Consider the following 21,073-nt stretch of genomic DNA (forward strand, 5'->3'; position numbering starts at 1 on the left):
ATGTTAATTATGGGGTATTTAGCTAGCACCAGAGAACACCATGAATGTCCTTCAGGAAGAGTATGGAGTGTGGTGTTGTGGCATTGTGAAACAGTGTGGCAACTCAGGTAACATTATGCCGAAACACTAGATGTGAGAGAGTGTGTGTGGTGTGAGCACAGGTAATATATACTATAATTATGCCGTTATATATATATATATAATACACTATGTATAATGGTATGTTTGTGTGTGTGTTGTGTGTATTTGTTTGTTTTGTTTTGTGTGTTAGAGGACCCACACACACACACACACACATATATATATATGTGTGTGTGCGAGACTATATATATATATATCTATATATATATATTATATATATATATATACTTATAATATATATATAAAAATCCCTTGTCTATCATTTTTTTTTCAGTAAGGACATGAAAGCCTTTTTCTTATGCGGACAATGGGTCCAAGTTTTCTGCGTACAGAACAACTGATGTGAAGGAGAATTTCCAGTTCGGATCTCCGACATGCCTAACTTCACTTTGCAAGAGTTTACAGACATTAATGCAGCGAATGGTTTGGAGTGTAGGACAAAGAATTATTTTTGGAATTTGATTTGTAATTAATTTTAATTTTATGTATTTTTTATAGTTTATTAAAATTAAGTTGTTCTATTCCTCTTATCGCTTATATAGTAGGCCACTATCCCCACCAAATCTCGATGCTTGTTGAGCACAATTTTCTGTTATCCAACAAAAATACAGATTGAGAAAGGTAAACCGCCTGAAATTTGACAACAATAGGTATTATATATATTACATTATAATATATTAGATATTCGTAACCATACTGTATTTGTATTTGACCGTAATTCCTTATACTACTGCCCACATCTAAGATAGAAATACAAATGTAAAATGACACGGAAATTTAACAACTGCAATAACACGTTTTATTATATAGTATATATCACTTTTATTTTATATTCTATTATAATTATAATATTATTAATTTCTATATTAATTATTATATTAGATGATTATTATTACTTACTATTATAATTATATATATTATATTATGAAACTTTGGTTCTATTTACACGTATTCGGCATGTTTTTGGAAGAGTTGTTATTCCACAATAACAACCTAGTTCCCAAGCTGCACAAGGTTTTTATTCAAATGGTCGCACAGGCAACCATGATAAGGAGTATTCCTGCTGATTAGAGCCAAAACAACCTTGAAACTAAACTGAATGTTTGCAGCTTTAATCTAGCTAAATAAGCAGATACTGATCAGAAACACCAAAATTTCTTTCCCACGTGCATTTAGATGTTCAGAATGTTCTTAGTCCTATCCAGCACGGGGGGGTGAGTCAAAATAACAAATATGTTGTAAAATAAGATCTTTTGGAATTTTCAAATACAGACCGAGCCATTTGATTTTATCCCCCCCCCCCCCCCCCCAGTCACAATCGCTCCTCAAAGAAAGAGAACGTCGGGAGGGCTGACAACCATACAGTACTGCACTCTTCCTGAGCTCTTAAAGGTCCCCCACCCCCCCCCTGGCCAAAAAAGCATAAATTGCCTCCCTCCAGATTTGACCTAAAAAAGTAGAAACCTGCGACAGGATTCCACAACACACGAGCTGTACTCCTACTTCAGCTGCTGAAGACGATAAAAACAAGCAGGCATGCTTACGGACCAGGTTATCTTGCTATACGCTGGGATCCAAAATCTGTGGAATTTAATAGCAGTCATTTTTCCGAAGGTTTCTTTAGTATGTCCCCTTTTTATTTTTTCTTTGTGTTTTAAATGTTAGACTCCTAGTGCGGTATTTAGGTTTTAGCCGTGTTGTATTTTTAATATAATGTACAGTATTTAATAATTTATAGGATTCCTTACTATGTTTGGAATTAGCTAGTGGTAATTGTTGTATTATTTTCGTTTCCATGTAGTCAAGTTTAGCATATTTATTGTATTTGTGTAACTTGCTTTTGTTCACTTTTTAATAGTATTAGTATTATATAAAGCTATATATATAATATGGAGAGATATATTTAATATATATATAATATATATATATTATATAGATATATCTATAACTATAATCTATTAGTTACCTTTTGTGAAGCAGATTACATTTTGTGAAAGTGTTTTTGGGTTAATGTTATAGGCGCTAGACAAAAGTGAACATGGGCTTGTTCGTAATGTTAGAGGTATTTAAAAAAAGATTTGTTGGCATCATTAAAGATCACTTTTTATATTGATGTGTCACGGGCCAGGATAGGTGGCTTCCTCCAGGAAGATAGACACGATTAAAGAAAAGTTACACCAGGTTCAAGCAGTGGATAATAATTGTTACATAGAAAAGGTTGCGGATGGTTGAAGCTGCCTGAGAACATGAAATATAGTTCTCTACGGGCACACGAAATCAGGTAAAGTGTAGGATAATTGGTGCCTTGTATCTGACATCGAGAGACATGCTTCAGCCTGTCATTTATGTTGGTATGATCTTAACGCCTTGGGAACGTGTCTGCACAGGGTTTCGTGGTTTTCGTACAAAGATACCAGACCGGCAATGAAAAATTATGTGCTGATCGTGTAGCTTAAACCATAAAATAATGTACTTCTAATGGAATTATAGGAAGGCAGGAATGTCTCTGCGAGTGAACAAAATTCAACAAATGATGAATGATGAAACCTTTTCCCAACACAATTGTGTCCGGGTTGGTAGTGCACCTGTCCATTTAAGAATTTTACACGACAGCAAAGAGGAAGAAAGAGTAAAAAAAAAAAAAATTAAACCAGAAAAATCTTGACTGATGAATATCTTCTGCATGTGAAAACGGTCCTGGCCACTCCTGTCTTTTATGCAATAGAATAACGTGGCTTTGTTCGACCTGTCGAAAGTGTTGTGGAATAGGAGCCAAAAACAAGTACATGGACGGAAGATTTGAGTTTTGGGTTTTTAGATTAACTTGTTTTTTATTCCACTGGACCGTGACTTCGGAAAAATAATGTGTCCGTGAATCTGTGGGGTGTTAAGGATCGCCGGGCTCTTCTCAGTACTGTTGTGCGCCGGGCCAGGTTCGAGTGAATACCAACTGCTTGTCACAATCCTTAACAGCATGTCTAAGCCTGACTGTCATCTTTACCAGCTTCAAGCCGATGCTTCTCTCCTATTCCTTTCTATTCTGTCTGCTCTAAATTAGATGTTTTCCATTTCTAAAATCAATCACTTGGACAAAAATCTGGAATATATAACTCCTCTGGGAATCCTTTGTGTGTTTGTGTATCTGTGTTGCACTGTACAATGAAAGGAGCTCTAATAGTGTACAAGGGGAATATAGATCTCGGTTGATGTATATCATCTGATGGTTGATGTTTGGCATGTTTACTTTCTTTGGCAAAGGTAAGCAATGAAACTCTGCCACATACTGTATAATGCGGTTAAATGGATTAAATTATGTTTTATGGAAACTTTTTAATGGTAGATTTATAATGGCTCTAAAAACGTGTTTACTGTAATTTTGTCATTTTTTCTAATATTAATAGGGTTTAACTGAATTTCTCTTTATAACATCCCAGTTATAATGCATTTATAAAATGCATTAAAATTAGGTAAACCAGAAAACTAGATTATTTTATAAATTATTATCGTTTATAGATAAAATTTAACGTTGCTACTACAAATTCACATGCTTGTGGGGACAAGTTTGGAATATATTTTTAGTAGTATAAATATACATTTATTGTATTTTATAAATGGTAGGCTAAGTAAAATGTAAAAAATTGCAAGCAAGCTGTTGTTACCACTTCTAAAGGTCATCAAACTGACATCAAAATATACGGCCACACAAAATCCCCAAAAAATCCAATCCAACTTTGAACTGTTGATCATGGCTATGAATAAGTATTTATTTCAGGACCTATAGTTTTAAGATAGATGACATGTATTCGAATTCATTTAGTAAAAAGTAGTAAAAAAATGCCACTAATTTAAGAGCCACTCAAATAATGTTGATGAGTGAGATTATAATGGACATTTTTCTCTTTGTTTGTGAACAGGAGAAGAAACCCATGTTTTTCGTCAAAATTTAAGCGAGAGAAGTGTCCCCCTGCTTTCTCTCTGAATGATGCCATCTTGATCATGAGAGGACATTTCCTTGTTTCACTTTTTGAAGGACTGTATGTGGGCATCGCTAGAAAATCATGTCATATTAAAAGGGGTCATGCACTAAATTCACATTTGTGCGTTTAATGTAGACTGCATACACAAGACTGTTTGATATGAGAATTTATAGATTTGATATAATGTTCTCATTAGGGCAGCATGTTGTGCAGTGCCTGCCACCCCTGACGACAAAGCTATGTCATTTTCAGCCATTTGGGTGGGAGGCAACCCATAACTGTAACTTTTTTCAATTCATGACTGATGTTGTTTACCTATGAGACACTTTTGTAAGACAAGGTCCTTTTTTTGTAAGAAAGACTTAAAATAGTGGACATACTTGTTTAACTGTCCACTATGTACTACATTCATTTAATCATTTTGATACAATGCACATATGTGTGTTTCTGTAGTTACATCTACGTGTATTTACACTATTGACCTTACTGCTTAACCCCCTGCTAAACCTAACTATACCTCCAAACCCGTCCCAAACTGTATCCATTGTCAAACAGAAGAAAAAAGTGTTTTGCAATACAACATGAAGTCAAGAAAGACACCTATAAAGTTGGACCAAAATGTTTATATAGTATGTAATATACTTTTTTAGTGTTAGGGGTTTTTGTTTTATAGATTTTTTTTTATTATTATTGATAGTTTGGTAAATGGGGCATTCAAGAACAATTCAGAAAAGTTGGTTTAAGTATAACTGTATTATTGGTTTACATTTCGAAACCCATGGGAGATCAGGAAAATAAAAACTGGCTGGTACAAGTTCATTCGTACTTTGGGCTCATACGATTTGGGTGTGCCACAAAACTTAAGGTTAGATTTTTTTTTTTTTGACCCACACTGATTCTATAAAGACATCTATGAAAAGTTATAAAAAATTATTTGGAAAGAACTAGTTTCTTAATGTTAGAGATGGGAGGCATTTTTAATTTGTTGTACAATTTAGATGACTGTGATTAATTATGCTGTCAGACTAACATCATTTAATGCTAATGTAATAATTTATGATGTATTATTAATTTTCACAACTTTTTACCATCTTTTAAGTAACCTAGAGAGATTTTTAGATGTTTTTTTGCTTCGTAAAGTGCCCGTTTATACCCATTATGCCATCCATACATTCAGGACTGGAGAAACCAAATGTAATATTTCATAGAATCAATCACTGAAAATCCCATATCGATTGAACAATTGCTTTGTTCAAGCAATTAACAATTACAAGCCATTGTTACAGATATTACATGTAGTCCTGAATATGTGGATGACATAACAGGTATAAACTGCCACTTTGAGGAGCTAAACAACTAAATGCTCCTTATTGGCTAATTTGTAAAAGATTGTAAAAAGTTGTGAAAATGTAATTAATATATCATACATTTTTATATTAAACAAACAACTCTCTGGCAAATTTGTGGTGTTAGTTTGGTTTAATAAACTTTTCCATCTTTTCTGTTGGTTGCATCCCTCTAAAAACTGTTGTCTTGAGCACAAGTGCACAACATAACTCCAGTCAGTCAAGTCCAGTCAGTTATTATTATTAATAATAATGTTATAATGAAATATTTCTAACATTGAATGTGAGATTTTCATTAAATTCAGCAGCCAACCTTGCACCGGTAGGCTATACCACAGGCCACTTTATACTTATACTTGCTTTTAATGTGAATTCCTTCTATAAAACTGAGAGAAGCTGTTATTGTTTCGTAATCTCTCTGATTGTATGATGAAATGTAATAGAGCAAAAGTTTGAATTAAATTAACCACAGATATTCTACATAATTTTTACTAAACAAATGCAATCTTACATACAGCCAACGTCAAGCTTCGTGCACCAAGCAACGCAAGACTGAACGCAGGTCTGGATCAGCATATGAGTTCACAGACTCTTTCTCCAGTAGGTGGCACGCGACGCTTGTGTTTCGAATAATAATTACCATGGTCGAAATTGCATCACCCGTTTATGGCAATCAGGGTTTTCCGATAGACTGACGAAATAGAATTCAAGTATATTTATTGTGATCAAGCTAATGCATCACATATGATTAGAGTTCGCCGTCATACAATAAATCTGTATGTATTCCCCCATGAAGACAAGCTCATTGAATATAAGCTCTGTTATCATGTATCCACAATTTACATGTGGATGAAAGGATGAGAAAGACCCTGTTACTGCAGACCGCCCTCCAGTTTCACTTGTTTCCCCTCAAAACTTCCCAATGCTGGAGCCGAGTGCAGATAACGGGAAGCCGCGACGCTTCACACTCTCACTATTTCCACAACAAACATCTGCTGCCAACTGGAGTAACTTCTATTCCCGTCTTTAATACTAGAACTTCCCCAAAGAAGCAATTTCGTCACTATGGTGGAAAAACTACGGCAAAACTTTAAATAGTCTGGTCGGAGAAAGTGACTGCTGACCCGAAAGTGATTTTAAAGCGTTATTTATGTGGAGAACTAGTCGAAAGGTTTTAAACTGGATTTACAGGACCAGTTTTCTAACAGTCTTCGCATCATGGTACATAAATATGGTAAGTTTCAGTTAAATAAAATATATTAAGATATAGCATACTATTATAAAGATTTGGCGGTGATTTCATTGTTTTTAGTTCTTTTAAACGTCTCAGTTTCGATATGTGTATTTTCAAGTAGGGATTTCTTGGAAACCCCATGGGAAACAGAAAGAAGTCTGAAGTGAGATTCTGTAACTTTTAATAAAATCGATATTCTTTACAAAAGCTCAATGAATGTCAAGTGTAGCCTAAGCGAACCTATTTAACCCATCACAAGCTGTGATGTTTATGTGGAACCTACTACCTTTACCTTTTCCTTACCTTCTCTTTCCTTAAACAGGCACCTGAAACATTCAGAAACCCTCAAAAAAAAAAAAAAAAAAAAAAACCAATTATACCTTAAACATCTATGAATGCCACTGTGTTAAAGAAGCATCATTTAATTTATGGACAGCACAGTCACTCTTTTTCAATTAAAACTTTTAACAACCAAATGTCTAAATAAACCTCATACACATGGTTACTGGTGTTGTATTGTTTGTATTGGATACAACAGATACATTTGAAAATTCATAGTTAATATGATTAATTAAACTTGTAGTTAGTTACTCTTCTAGAACACCTGTGTTGAAATTGAAGGGCACTGATATCATGACCAGCTACATGTGATGATACTACAATACAAAACTGTAGCATCATTTGTTATCTAATGCATTTTAAATGTGGCCTAAGTGTCTAAATATTTTTTAGGCCACTGTATGGTCCCTTTTATTCCACAAGAGTAATCCACAAAACAACACATAGGCTACCACACAAGACTAAATCATTCATTTATTTTTATCTCCTTGCTTAAAAACTGTTGTTAGACAGCCCTGGTTGAGTTGAACACCTGGCTACACACCCTTTCAGGGGGTTCTTGTAATTATAGGCAAGTAATGTCAGATTTCAAGTGTCTAGCATGGTGCAAATCCTTTTCAGAATTAGCCCATACATTTAAAAATGTCTTCAGACTGTCACAAGGAGAATGTAGGTAATGGAGGACAGGCATTTAAATGAGTAGGAGTTGTACTGAAATAGAAATGATTGTCTTCTATTTTATTTCAGATACTAAAAGAGCAGTTGGGCTACTGAAAACAGTACCAGGCGAGTCTGACCAGCCCAGAAGAGCAGGCCCTGAAGACCAGCGTGGAAAAGGTCTCTTCCATCTTTGGCAGTCATCTTTTTCAGGCTCTGCTGGGTGAGGTTTGTTTCTGTGTAAACTCTAATGGCTCTCAAAACAAATAATGATTAACTGTCATTATTTAGGGCTGTACCACTTGACTTTCCAGTACGTTCTATACTAAGCAAAATGTTCCAAGAATCAGTGTTCCAGTTTGTTCAGCTTTAGTAAGCACTGCTGACATTTTTCTAAATGGTACATTTTGTTTTGTGTACATGGACCAGCTGCCTAAATGCCTAAATGGGATATAATAGTTTCACCTAATAAACTAACATTACTGATACTGCCTTACAAATTAGCTTGCAACTTTCTGTAAGTTTTACAAGTTACTTATTTTGTACAAGAGAAAACTGACCCATTGGAACTTGCTCAGCTGTTACACTTATTTACATTATCCAAGTTTTGATTTATTGGATTAAGCCACATGAATAGGGTCTTTCTTTCGGAATAAAAAACAAAAGATTGCCTGTTTTTAAAATTAAATCTTACTAAATGGGTCCTCACTGCTGTCTCTAATGGCTTGATTCTTGATCCATGGATTTGATACTTATAAAATGTTTACCAAAGTTTGTGCCACTGTTCTCAAGTTACATTATGAGTCAGACTTTCACAACCCCAGCTGATTTATCAGTACTGTGGATGTGCCCTGTCACATTTTAATGATGTCTCACAACAGCCAGAATAAGAATACATATAAGTAATAATAGATATCTCTGTCATGACAAAATGCTAACACTAACAAAAAAAAAAAAAAAGGTTTCTTACGTTATTTTTTGTTTTTGTTTTGTGAAGGTTATGAATTGGTTGAGTGGTTTTCTTAACTACCAGGCCCAGGCTTTAATGAGGCCTGCCTGCTGCAGTTGCTGTGATGCAGAGAGTAGTACCACAGGGGCCGTGATCAAGCCATATGGTTGTGTTTGCCATAGGACTAGTGAGGAGAGGGACAGGATTCCCCTGATCTTAACTCTTGGGTTTTCTCAAATGCCGCTGGGTATGATAGGCTTATGATGTAGTATATGTGATATTGTGCATGTGCATGTGTTGGTCATTCTATAAAGAGTTTGCATAGAAATTACAAAATTGTATATAAAGTTAAGTTTATTTAAACCTGTAAATATATAAAAAGATGTAAAGTTTATATGGTATACATGGTATACATGGTATATATACTGTATGTATGGTAGTTTTATATATATAAAAAGATGTCAGGGTAGTTAATAATATATAAAAAAAACTGTATGTATGGTAGTTTTATATATATATCAAATATAAGTACATTTAGGAATTCTTTGATCACATACACTACCATTCAAAAGTTTGGCAGCAATAAGCTTTTTTTTTTTTTTATGTATATGATTGAAAGAAGTTTTTATGCTCACCAAGGCTGCATTTATTTGATAATACAAAAACAGAGTAAAACAGTAATACTGTGGAATATTAAATTTTAAAATAATTACTTGCATGTATTTTAAAATGTTATTTATTCCTGTGATGGCAAAGCTGAGTTTTCAGCAGCCATTACACCAATCTTCAATGTCACATGGTAACATGCTGATTTGTTGCTCAAAAAACTTTTCTTATGATTTTCAATGTTGAAAACAGATGTGCTGTTTAATATTTTTCTGTAAACTGTGATTTTTTCAGTATTCTTTGATGAACAGGATTTATATGAAACCGACATCTCTCGAAAGAAATTTGCTAAATTTTTAACCATTTAATGCATCCTTGCTGAATAAAATGATTAATTAAAAAAAAAAAAAAAAATCTTACTGACCCTAATCTTTTGAATGGTAGTGTATAAGTTGTTTCCTTTGTTAGTTAAAAGGCATCTGGAGTCTGTTGAAGGCATTTTTCTTTTATTATGAGGCCTGGTGTTACAGTAAATGTCAGTCACTTAAATATTCCTATTTATTTTTTCATAAGTGGTAATCTTTGTGATTTAGGGCTAAAGGGTATTATCCTTTTCTAAAAGAAATATGGCTCCTTCCGCTGGCATTTAGGTATATGTACTTTTCTGTGCCTCTAATAAAACTGTTTTACTACAGCAGGCCAAACAGATGTTGCAAATGCTCTCATTTATCAGACTTTGAATCAGTCATGAGAGTCTCAGCTCGAAACTGGTATAGCACAGTAAGCAGATAAAGATTCCACACATTCCAGAAAGAGGCTGGATTGTTAGTGGGAATGTGGGATGACATGTAGGTAGATTGATAAACAAACAGTTCTTGGCCACAGTGAAGTACTCCCATATGACTCAGGCCAGATTAAGCTGAGAGTATCGCTTTTTGCAGGACGGCCCATTCTCTCTCTCAGGTACAGAGGAGAGGGGTCATGCGAGGCTGAGCTGAGAGCAACATGTGGTTTCAGTCATCTCTCCAGCCTCCTGGGTGTTAGCCAGAGTTAAAAAATGGAATACAGTATGAATTCTAGCAAGATTGAGGATGTATTGTCAGATGGAAAATGTTTAATATTTATATAATTTTTATATTTAAATATTATAGTATTATTTTATATTATATGATATTACATTATAAAGTATATACATACTTTTAATATTGGGGTTTTAAGTAACAAAATATCATGCGCTTATACACATGATGTTTTAATCCTCAGTCGTTAATCTCATTCACATAATTGAAGTGTACTTAGACTCTAAGTTGAAAGCCCTTTGTTTAATTTGGCATCAAAGAAAAAGTGATCATCAAATATATTGGGGACACAATGAGGCTTGTAACAATTCAGTTCTGTGATGCACTGTGGGAGGGAGGAAGATTCGATAGTGGGCTTGTTTGGTTGTCTGCATGATTGCACAATTTCAAACAAAGGTTTTCCTAACTGCACACTCATCCCTTTGTTTCCAAACACACACAAACAGACTAGGGATCACACAGGTTTTGTGCCCAAATATGACCCAATATCAAGGCAGGACTGTTTCATTGCTGGGGAAAAAAGACAGTCCATAATTCCTCAGTTTCTCTTTGTGTCATCATGTTTTTAGTTCCTCCTAGACAGTTTTCAGGTACTATAACAAGTCAGTCTACTTTACTTTCACCTTACATCAAATGCTTCCTAAATCTCACCAAGGCTGCATTTATTTAATCAAAAATACTAGTGAAGAGGAGAGCAACTGTGTAAAAATGATTCTGTGGAGAGGACTGTGTAGTTAAGCAAAAAGACGCTGTGTTTTTTTTTCAGTGGCCAGGAATTTATGTTGTCTTTTAGGATTTACTTGGCTCTGGGAACATTGTGTTGAAATGCTTTTTTGGGGAAAAAAAGTAACATTTCACCAGGACTTTGTCTGAAATAGTGAATGTGCCCATATATCAAAGTATCTTAGCATGTTTTGCAGAACCGGTGTTTAGCATTCAGCTATAAAAATCTTTTTTAGTGCACACGCAATCTGTTACATCCATGACAGTAGCCCTAGATATGAATAATCGTTGATGTTGCCTGCTATGTTTGATATGTTTGAATAATGCATTTGAGGGGAAAGGTCTCTAAGATGAAGACATAATTCATACTCACACATATTCAAAGACATTCAGGACAGCTTTACTAAGCGAGGAGGTGTTTTCTGTCTGACACACTTCTGCATTTCCATTCATCTCACAGCTGCATGTTTTATAATCATGCACCATTTAGTGGAAGACTCTACGCTTAAGTTTACTTTCCCCATACCTCTCTTTCTTTTCTCTGCTCTCTCTCTCTTTCTCATCTGGCTCTGACCAGCCAGGCGATGAAACTGCTTCCCACACACTGTTCTCCTCCCACTCACACAGGCTCACACAGACACAGCCATGATGAGTCACATAGCCCCATTCTTCTACTGTCTTTCCCGCTGCACCCCAGTGGGACTCCATTACTGCCCCTAACAGTCCCCACACATACACCATCCGTATGCGCCGCCAGTCCGAGTTCACTACTTATCTCTCCAAAAAAAAAAGAGTTGCTTTTCTCTCAAGCTCTTTCTTCTTCCATCTTAAAAAAGACTCGCTCGTTTCATCGGGGACCGAGAGTGCATTATGCTTCAAAGGCACAGCAAGGTAACAAGCATCTCATTATGTTATTAGTGCAGGCTGAGGGCCAGTGTGGGAGTGTGGGTGACATCAGCAGTATTGTCTCCCTCTATTCTCATCAGCTGGTCGTCCCTCTGTTGATGACCACGGGCCACGGCAGTTAGTGACCTGAGAGGTAATGAGGTAAGACGCATAGAGACGGTGGGGTGAAGGAAAAAAAGCTTTCTTGTTTGAAGGGGGAAGAGGTGGTTTTGGGACACGACCAGGACAGTAGCAGCCCCATTAGGAGACCAAAAACATCACAGTCTTACTTTGATGTAATGGTCAGAAGTTATTAATATATGTAAGTATTAAAGGGGTCATATGATGCAATTTAAATTTTTCCTTTCTCTTTGGAGTGTTACAAGCTCTTGGTGCATAAAGAAGTCTCAAATCCAAAGAGATATTCTTTATAAAAGTTAAGGGTCAACCACATCCCCCTAAAATGGCTCGTTCTACCACTCCCCTACATCTCTACGTCACTATGTGGGGCGATTTGCATAACTCCACCCAAATGTACACGCAAAGAAAGAAGGCATAACGTTTATTTCTCTGTTGCTGCAGCTGCCTTGTGTGGAGTCGTTGTGTGCTTCGTTGAAGTGAAACTTTGTTTGGCCTTCCAAAAGAGGACATGATTAGAAATCAGTGGTAAAGTTGTATTTCAACATTGTTCCAGAAAAGTCCAACCCAAATATTCCGATGTGTGCTGTGCATTTTATGGAGGATGGGGACTGTTTCCTGGACCAGTAGCCTGCAATGCGTCTGTGGCACAACGGCTGTTTCTATAAAGTTGGGCAGTTCAGACTTTGTAAGGACAGTCTGGCACTTCTGACTCACAACCTGTAGGTAACGTTACGTTTTTTATATTTAAATAATTTGTCAATGATAATTCAAATGCGAGTTTTGAGCAGTAGAGTAGGCTTGTTGTTTCTCAGATCACAAATGCAGACATGGTTTTATGTTTACGCAGCGCGATACGCAACACGTAAAAAGACAGTATAAGTCATTATAATCAGTAATTATGTCCCCACTGGATGCAACAAATGCCTCGTTTGTTTTGTCTCATCTAGTGATGTCCGGATCGCAAACAAATCTTTTTTATTTAACCGGAAATTCTTAGTGAACCGATCAAACCAGTTCACCAAATCGAACTGAATCGTTTGAATTTAAACCGTATCAAATTTGAGTTATTGTATCTGGCATGTCAAATATACATGCAAGGTGCGGTCAGATTAGCTTCGTTTTAGCGAGACTTCGCTGGTAAAACAGGTCCACTGTCCATTGTTACAGAACCAAGCAGCTTTCTGTTGGTCAGCAAGTGAATACGCTTGACCAGTTTGAAGATGAGCAAAATCTGTGTGGGGAACTCCAGATTGTGCAAATTCCTATTAAATGGAATTCACCAGCAAAATTTCTCTGAGCAGCCTTTTATTCACTTGTTTTTGCAACTTGAATAGGCATGTGTGAAAAGAGGAGACAACCACTTGAAGGATTTGATTTATGGTATTTTTTCTCCAAATACCTTTAGATAAGCTCAACAATTTGCTGCAATTACACAGGCAACACCTCTTGTTTGATTCCAGTGGTCCAAGCTAGTTTCTTACTTACTGATTTTATGTGAATAGTTATAATCCCACAGCTCTACTATAGTGTTCACTGAGGATTTAACATGCTATTCCATTTGTCCCAATTTGCACAGTTGTAAACATCTCGTAGCTTCATTCTTGACCCTCAACACCAGAGCCACTGTTAATGTCTTCAGGCACTGTGCTATCATGAGTGAGTCACTTTAAAAGCCTCTGTAATTGAATTTAATTGCTCCGGCTCTCTAAACCCAGTATGGATAGAAATTTTGGAAGAGGCCGCTGGATGATATTTATAGAGACCCACAATAGTGGGAATGATGCTCAAGTTGAGCCAAAAGTTGACACTGCTCTTGACCTTGCTCACTTGACATGGCTTAAAGACTTGCTAATCTATTGATGGGGCCCATTTAATGTTCACAGAAATGAACGTTCTAGCATAATTTACTCACTCTTGCGTCTATGGAACCCCTAAGGGGACATGGTGAAGGAAAAAATTGTATTTCAAAAGGTTTTGCTCTAGAATGCAAGGTTCCTCATGATAGTGCAGAAGGTTTGTGAGAAAACCCCAAAGTATTGAAATATATATATTTTTCTCTTACCTATTAATTCCACCACAAATGTTTTGTGATTGAATGCAAGGTCCTTATATTTCTTTTTTTAAAAAAAAACAATCTTTGTGTCCCTTTAGGGGCTCAATACATATTCTCAAAAGCATGTTACTTTCTTCTGTAAAACACAAAATGAGAAGTTTAAAGTATGTTCAAGCTGCTCTTTGCCAAAGAAGGCAAATTGTGTTCATGGCTGCTGTTAAACAAAAGTGTTTTAAGACATAAAATATAGCACACATACTTTTATGATAGTTTTATGATGATTTATAATGCCCTTTTGGGAGTCCTTGGTTCTCATTCACATTTATTGTATGAAAGAGAGATGTTCACTATTGTGCTAAAATTCTCCTTAAAATGTTTCACTGAAGAAAGTAAAGCATACAAGGTTGTAACAAAGGTGAGTAAATAACCATTGTAAATGGAAATTTTTATTTTTGGGTGAAATAATCCTTTAGCATAAATATTGTGTGCCTCAATATATATTGTATATTATACATTTTTTTAGTTTTATATATATTTTTATTTGTTATATATCTAAAAATGTAAAAGAGGTATTACATTTTCTGCATAAATACCTGCATGATTTAAATAGATGCCCTCAATGACATCGCTATTCCCTTATTCTCAGACATTCAGGAATGCTACGAGATTACTCTGCAAATGAATGCAGCACAAAATGGAGTTAAAGACAGCAGCTCTGTGGACACATGGGAGGTAAGAGTTCCAGAGAAAGGGCAGCTTTATTTTACTACATCATTATTTGCTCACCCTCATGTTTTTCCAAACCCTTATCTCTTTGTTATCGTACATAAATATGGCTGATCTGGTTCTCAAGTTTAGCTCACTGACGGTTGAAGCAGTTAACAGCTCATAGAGGGGAAGGTTATCAGTGAATATGTGAAAAGTGTTGGACAAAGATAGAAAGAAAAGGGAAAGAATGAAAAAGATATTGTGTGTGGAAGTTACAGACACTACAGAACATTAGTCATATCTAGAAAGCACTGCAGTGATAACACCAAGTGCTCCTCAGTGGGCTGTGTGATGATGTCACCAGGACCTTTCGTTACAAGTGTCTGCAATCACGTGACTATGCAAAGTATTTATAGGAAGAGTACAGAAAATAACCTCAACTTCTGTCTGGATTCTGTTAAAAACCACTGCAGTGAGGGAGGATCACTCTGTGGGCTCTCTGAGGGTTCACACAAACATAAACTCGGGTTTGACTAAAATAGTCTCTGTTCATCCAGTAAAGGAGCGCCCTGTGACTGATGTTTTTAAAAGATTATAGAATGAATTTCCCAGCATCTCAATGGTTTGAGACCATCCAAAATTGGGGAGATTCAGTGGGAAATTCTGTGGCATTATTAAATAATTTTTTGTTCTAGCAAACAGCTTACTACACCGGAACATCAAGATAATACTTGTTCAAAACTGTTTTTTATTTTCTTTCACTTTTTTTCCCAACAGGGAATAAAGCAATTTCCTATAGCTTCTTATAATCTGGTTGTTTTTTAGTGATTGTTCATGGAAAATCAGGGTGAAATTCTTACCAATACATCCAAAATATAGTTCTATATCTTGTAATGACTGAAAACACTGCACAACAATCATGTAATGACTATGTGTTTTTTAAGACCCTTGAACCTAGTCTGAGCTAGAATGTGCCATAAAGATGTCAGTAATCACAAGATTGCACTGGATGGATTGGTTAATACTTATTACACTGATAGTGATGAAAGTGGGTTATCCACATTTTTTAATTTTTTTTGCTTGGCTAAAGAATGATTTTATTGAAAAGCTAGACTTTTAGGTAATACATACATATATTGAAGCAAATTTTTTATTTATATTATTAGTAATATAAAGGCAAACATAATACTTTCTCATTTAATGTCAGCATTCCGAATCAAGAAGTTGTCATCTAAAGTATAAGCATGTTTGTTAAATGACATTTATTTTTAAATCCATTTTAGCATTATTCCAAATTTCTTAAATACATATAAGTATATATATAGTATATTGGCTTTTTATCGGACATCAGCCACCCTGCTCTTTATCAGCATTGGCTGGCAAAAAATAATATATCGGTCAAAAAAATAATATCGGTCTACCACTAAAAAAAACACATTAATTAATGAAACAAATGAGGAGCGGACATTTGGACAATCTCTGTGAGCATAATCTACCCCATTTCAAATCCCCAAATGGCAACTTCCAGATGTGTCACATTTTTGACAAAAATACTGCAGGGGTCACTATGTGATGTGTGGTGGAGACGGTCACAGGCCTCAGTTTGAGTGTGTCCTGTTCTCTGGTTCTCTGAGAGTGAGCGAGGCTGAATCTGAGTGAATGTCCAGCTCAGGCTTCATTAGCATTCATAGCATGCGGTCACCTGAGAGACGTTAAATGAAATGAGTCTGCAAATTCCCCGATTTGGTGCAGAAGGAAGGGAAAAAAGACCCTGGAATAATTTACAGAACAATCATTACAAAACCTTTGTGTTAAACAGCAAGGGGCAGCGGGTCTTCCCTTTTGTGTTTTATATTAGCTACAGTTACAGTCATTAATATAACAGTGTTATGTAATTTGGTATCAGTTTTTATATCTGGGAATGTTGACTAAAAATGTTTATTTTAATTGTATCAAGCTGTAAATAATCCAGCCTCAGTATATACAGTGAGCAGTCGTCATGTGTCAGCAGTGATTCAATGGGACTGGACACCAGCAGCGCCTCTATGTTCCTCTCTGGGTTTGAGACTGCAGCAATCCTGCATGTTCTCATCTGCATTGTCCACCTCGTAGCTGAGCTAATGATAATATGACTGCAAACCTGGAGCTTGGCAGCAACTATTTTCAATTCAGTTCATGGTGGTCCAATGAAGGCAATGATAAAAACGGTAAATTTGCATTGTGTTTTATTAAATGTTGCCTGAAGGCATTTTTTTTTACGATTATAGATGTGACTTTATTTGTGCTTTTATTTGCATCAACTTAAATGGGTTTGGCTTGTTCTAATGCTGTAAACCTGCATGCCTCTGTGCATATGAACACACACAGTTATGAGAGCAAGACAGATCCTAAAAGAACATTCTAGAGTTGAGTTTGTTACTATTTGGGAAGGGAAAGTGAGAGAGCCTTTGTTCCATCTGCTGTAATGGCCTTTTCCAAAGGCTGCCCTCTGCTGCCTGTGGCCTGTGAGTGCGGGATACGCTATGATAAACAGGTAAGAACTAATCTCAAGTTCTGGCCCTGGTTGTGCATCTTTTGGTCTAAAATACTGTATATGAAAACGCTGCCAGATTTTGAGAGATTTTATAGATGTGGATAGTGGTCAGTAATTATGTTTTAATGGGCATTTGTTTGTTTTTAAGTATGCTCGCTGGCACTGGTTTTCTCTCTTTTTTTCTATACAGATGTCTGTCCATCCAGACCATCTGTAAATGGTGCTGTTTTGCCTCTCTGCACTACTTTCCGTTCACATAACAAATAACTCTTAGTGCCCATGCTGGAATATTCCACAGCCCAGGAGCAGTCTTTAGTCTGTTTTACCAGATTAAGTTAAATTAATACTAAAATATATATATTGGATCAGGGCATACTTGTTTTTTATATATAATTAATTATTAGATTTTATGCTGTTTTTTGCCTTTTTTTATATATATATATAATTAATTATTCGCTCACTAGATTTGATAAGTTGAATCCCTGATGTTGAATATTTGGTTACATCAATTTAAAGGCTTTTTTTTTTTCTTGTCTATCTGTGCAATCCACTGATCCTGTGTGATTTGTACTTGCAGACCTCGGGTGAAGAGGGTGTGTCACGTGTGCGTGTGACCAGCAGGAGGAGCACTCAGAAGGTGGAGAGAGTGGCTGGAATAGTAAGCCGCTCACATGTAGAGACACCAAAGGTTAGTGGCTGCTAGAACGCTAAAAAAGGGTTTATAATGTAACACCTTCAGAATCGTGCTTTCGAATGTTGCATGAGATATTTCCTCACATAGGGATTTGTTTATACTTTAATGTCTATTTCATCTCCGTGTCAGTGCTAAACAGTTAACGGTTAAGGATTGGCTTATGGTCTAGGATCAGTGTGAGAGAGTGTTTCAGCATCCACATCTCTATACCTTACAATGTCTTTTGCGTGAGTGCTGCATTTTTAGTTAGTAAAATAAAGTGCAGTGCTGTACACAGCAGCAACAAATTAATATCAAAACAGTTTAATGAATGTGCATCATTTTTATGATAATGTGTAAAGGCTCATGCTAGGCTTTTTTCCCTTATGGGCTGTTCACACAGAACTAGATTTTGTTAAATGTTGACACAGGGTTGAATGGAATGAAAATAGGTCTAGTTTTTAGAATGCTGTATCATATGCAAGATGCCTTAAATAACAAACATGTCCATCTAGTGCATGATTACGTGGGGAAACTATGGAAAAGAAATGCAGTGGAATGCAAAAACATTCTGTGTGAATGACCTACCAGTATATAGGTTTTTTGATAATGCATATGATATGATTTGTGTGATATGCTGAACATTGTTGTGGTGAATTCTGATTAAAATAATGATTATCTTATCTTGCTGACTAACAAAGTTGAGGTTTTACATCAGTAAGAATGGGTTGGAAACATGCTTTTCCCAGTGTTTCAATTTTTAGCAGGCACATAATTAAATTGTATCATCATATTTCCTGTAATTATTGCAAATTAAAAACCCTATACTATTATTATATAATTATTATTATTATTATTATTATGTTTTTACTTTTTTTGGAAAGAAAATGTTTAAGGAAAAATGTGTTAATTAAAATATAATGGAATTCTACAGAACATTGTTAAAAAATAAGAAAAAAAATCTGGGCCAGTTAAAATATCAGGATGGCGAATAGAAATTTTGTGTAAATCCTTATTGTTGGGCTCTATGTTATGGAATTTTATACATTTGATTATGATGTAATCATAAAACACATTTCCACTGGTTAGATTTTGATCACAAGCTGATTTAGAGAGGTTTTCATGATACTACATTCATATTAGTGAATACATATGGATGGTTGCAGTTCACATATGTAAAATTGAAGCTAGGCTGCAGTGTAGCTTAAACAGGAAGAAATATGCCACGATGCCACTGTAATCACCCAGTCTTTCAGTAATACTCTGAGCACAGGCACAACAGTAAGGTCCTACTATATCATTGCAGCTCTCATTTTCACGTCCTCCCAATCACAGCACCCCCCAGCGGCATGTGGCGGCACAGTGCCTGCGGGCGCTGGCGTTTCAGATGAGCGAGGATCTAGCATGAGGGATGGGGGCGTGAGGAGGAGATGGCAGCGTGGGTGTGGTCTCGGGTCCTGGCTGAAGAGCGTGGGGACCACTGCGTTGAGAACAGAGAGCCTCCATTGTCTACATCAAAGCGCAGACTCTTTGCAAGGCAGCAGCGTTCTGTTGACAGCAGGGCTGGCTGATGCTGTGCTGAATGTGTTGTCGTGTCTTCCACACATTAGGAAGGGTATTAGGTGGAAGGGAGCGATGAAGAGAGAGCTGCAGAGGGAATGGGAGTGGGGGAGGATGGGGGGAGCGAGGCGAGGTGAGGGCCGGTGCAGTGCAACGCAGTTAGAGCTGGAACGGACACCTAGAGCTCAGCCTTCCGCATGTTGCCATGGAAACCAAATTCCTCCCCCTACTTGCGTCCCTACAGACCTGGCTGCCTCTCTCGCTTTCTGCTCTCTCTGTCGCTGTTTTCCTGTCTCTGTTGCATCTTTTCTGCAGCTCTCATATGCGTTCAGCCACATAACATGGCAAAAATATGTGCGTGGCTTCCGACAGGGTGTTTATGTGATGCTTGAGATGGTTGAATGTGAGATGATGCAGAATTACCAATCTAAATATGTATTTGGCAACACAAAAGAATCACTCTCTGCATTCAGAACCCTCTCTATGATCAGGCTTTCTCACTCCCAGTTGTTCATCAGCAAACATTTTGAGTTACCCCCCCCCTCCCCTCCCCCAGAGTCATTTTCAGTACAGTCATATCTTTCTCATTGTTGCGTTTCCGCTTTACTACATTTTACTTTTGCTCTTTTCTGTTTATTCTTCTCTCCAGGCCCATGCACGATTCTTTTACTCATCCCTCTTCTTCTTCTACTACTACAACACCTTACCATGTACACACTACAGCTAAATATGGACGTTGCTCCTGTTCTGAGAGCGTAATCCTGTTTTGAACACATACAGCTTGTTTAGGTGAGTGACAACCACAGTGTATGACCAAATTCACTTTGAACAAAGTAGTGAGACACAAACTGAACAATGAATAGTTGATGAAGTATTTAAAGACACATCAGAGCACTAAATATAGTTCACACACAGTTTGGATAAACTAAATTGGAAACCACACTTTGCGAAATTGTGATTTTTCTGAAAAAAAAAATTGTTATATAAAAAATAATAAAACCTGTACTTCTTTGCAGGGTTGCAAAATTTGGCCCAAGATTTGTGAGATGTTAATGTGACTATAACATACTACCGCTATTACTAACACCAATAATAATATTGAATAAAAAAAAATAATTATAATATTTTTTTTCTACTAAGTACAAAATGTTAAACAACATAATAATAATAAAAATAGTAATAATGCTAATAAATAATAATTATTTTTTATTTTACAGTACAACCATACAATTTCAGTAGTCTACTAATATCTTCATTTTCAGTCATTAAACTATTAAACTTTTCATTTTGGCGGAAAACCACAGGGAGCCCATAACTTGGTGCAAGATTTTTGATGCATATTGTGTTCCCAAATGCATGTTACAAGCAATTGTGGTAAATTGTCTGGAGCAGCATTTACTGTGAACCGAGCCACTCTGAGAAACTGAAAAAAAACCAGATCTCAAGTTTGCTCACGTGTAAAAGAACAC

The 21,073-nt window shown here is 36.2% G+C and overlaps 1 protein-coding gene across 3 annotated transcripts in view; it reads left to right on the forward strand.

The window, feature by feature from the left end:
- Nucleotides 1-7,817: 7,817 nt before the first annotated feature.
- The window catches only part of LOC109101810 (disks large homolog 3-like), an 85,862-nt gene continuing 72,606 nt past the window's right edge, over nt 7,818-21,073 (forward strand). For all 3 annotated transcript variants that reach the window (XM_042755437.1, XM_042755438.1, XM_042755439.1), the window contains exons 1-3: nt 7,818-7,917; nt 14,777-14,862; nt 17,949-18,059. In XM_042755437.1, the coding sequence (XP_042611371.1) occupies nt 14,809-14,862; nt 17,949-18,059 (165 nt within the window). In that variant the 5' untranslated portion in view covers nt 7,818-7,917; nt 14,777-14,808. The remainder of the gene's footprint in view (nt 7,918-14,776; nt 14,863-17,948; nt 18,060-21,073) is intronic.

The sequence above is a fragment of the Cyprinus carpio genome, unplaced genomic scaffold (genome assembly GCF_018340385.1).
Source record: "Cyprinus carpio isolate SPL01 unplaced genomic scaffold, ASM1834038v1 S000006696, whole genome shotgun sequence".
Lineage (NCBI taxonomy): Eukaryota > Metazoa > Chordata > Actinopteri > Cypriniformes > Cyprinidae > Cyprinus > Cyprinus carpio.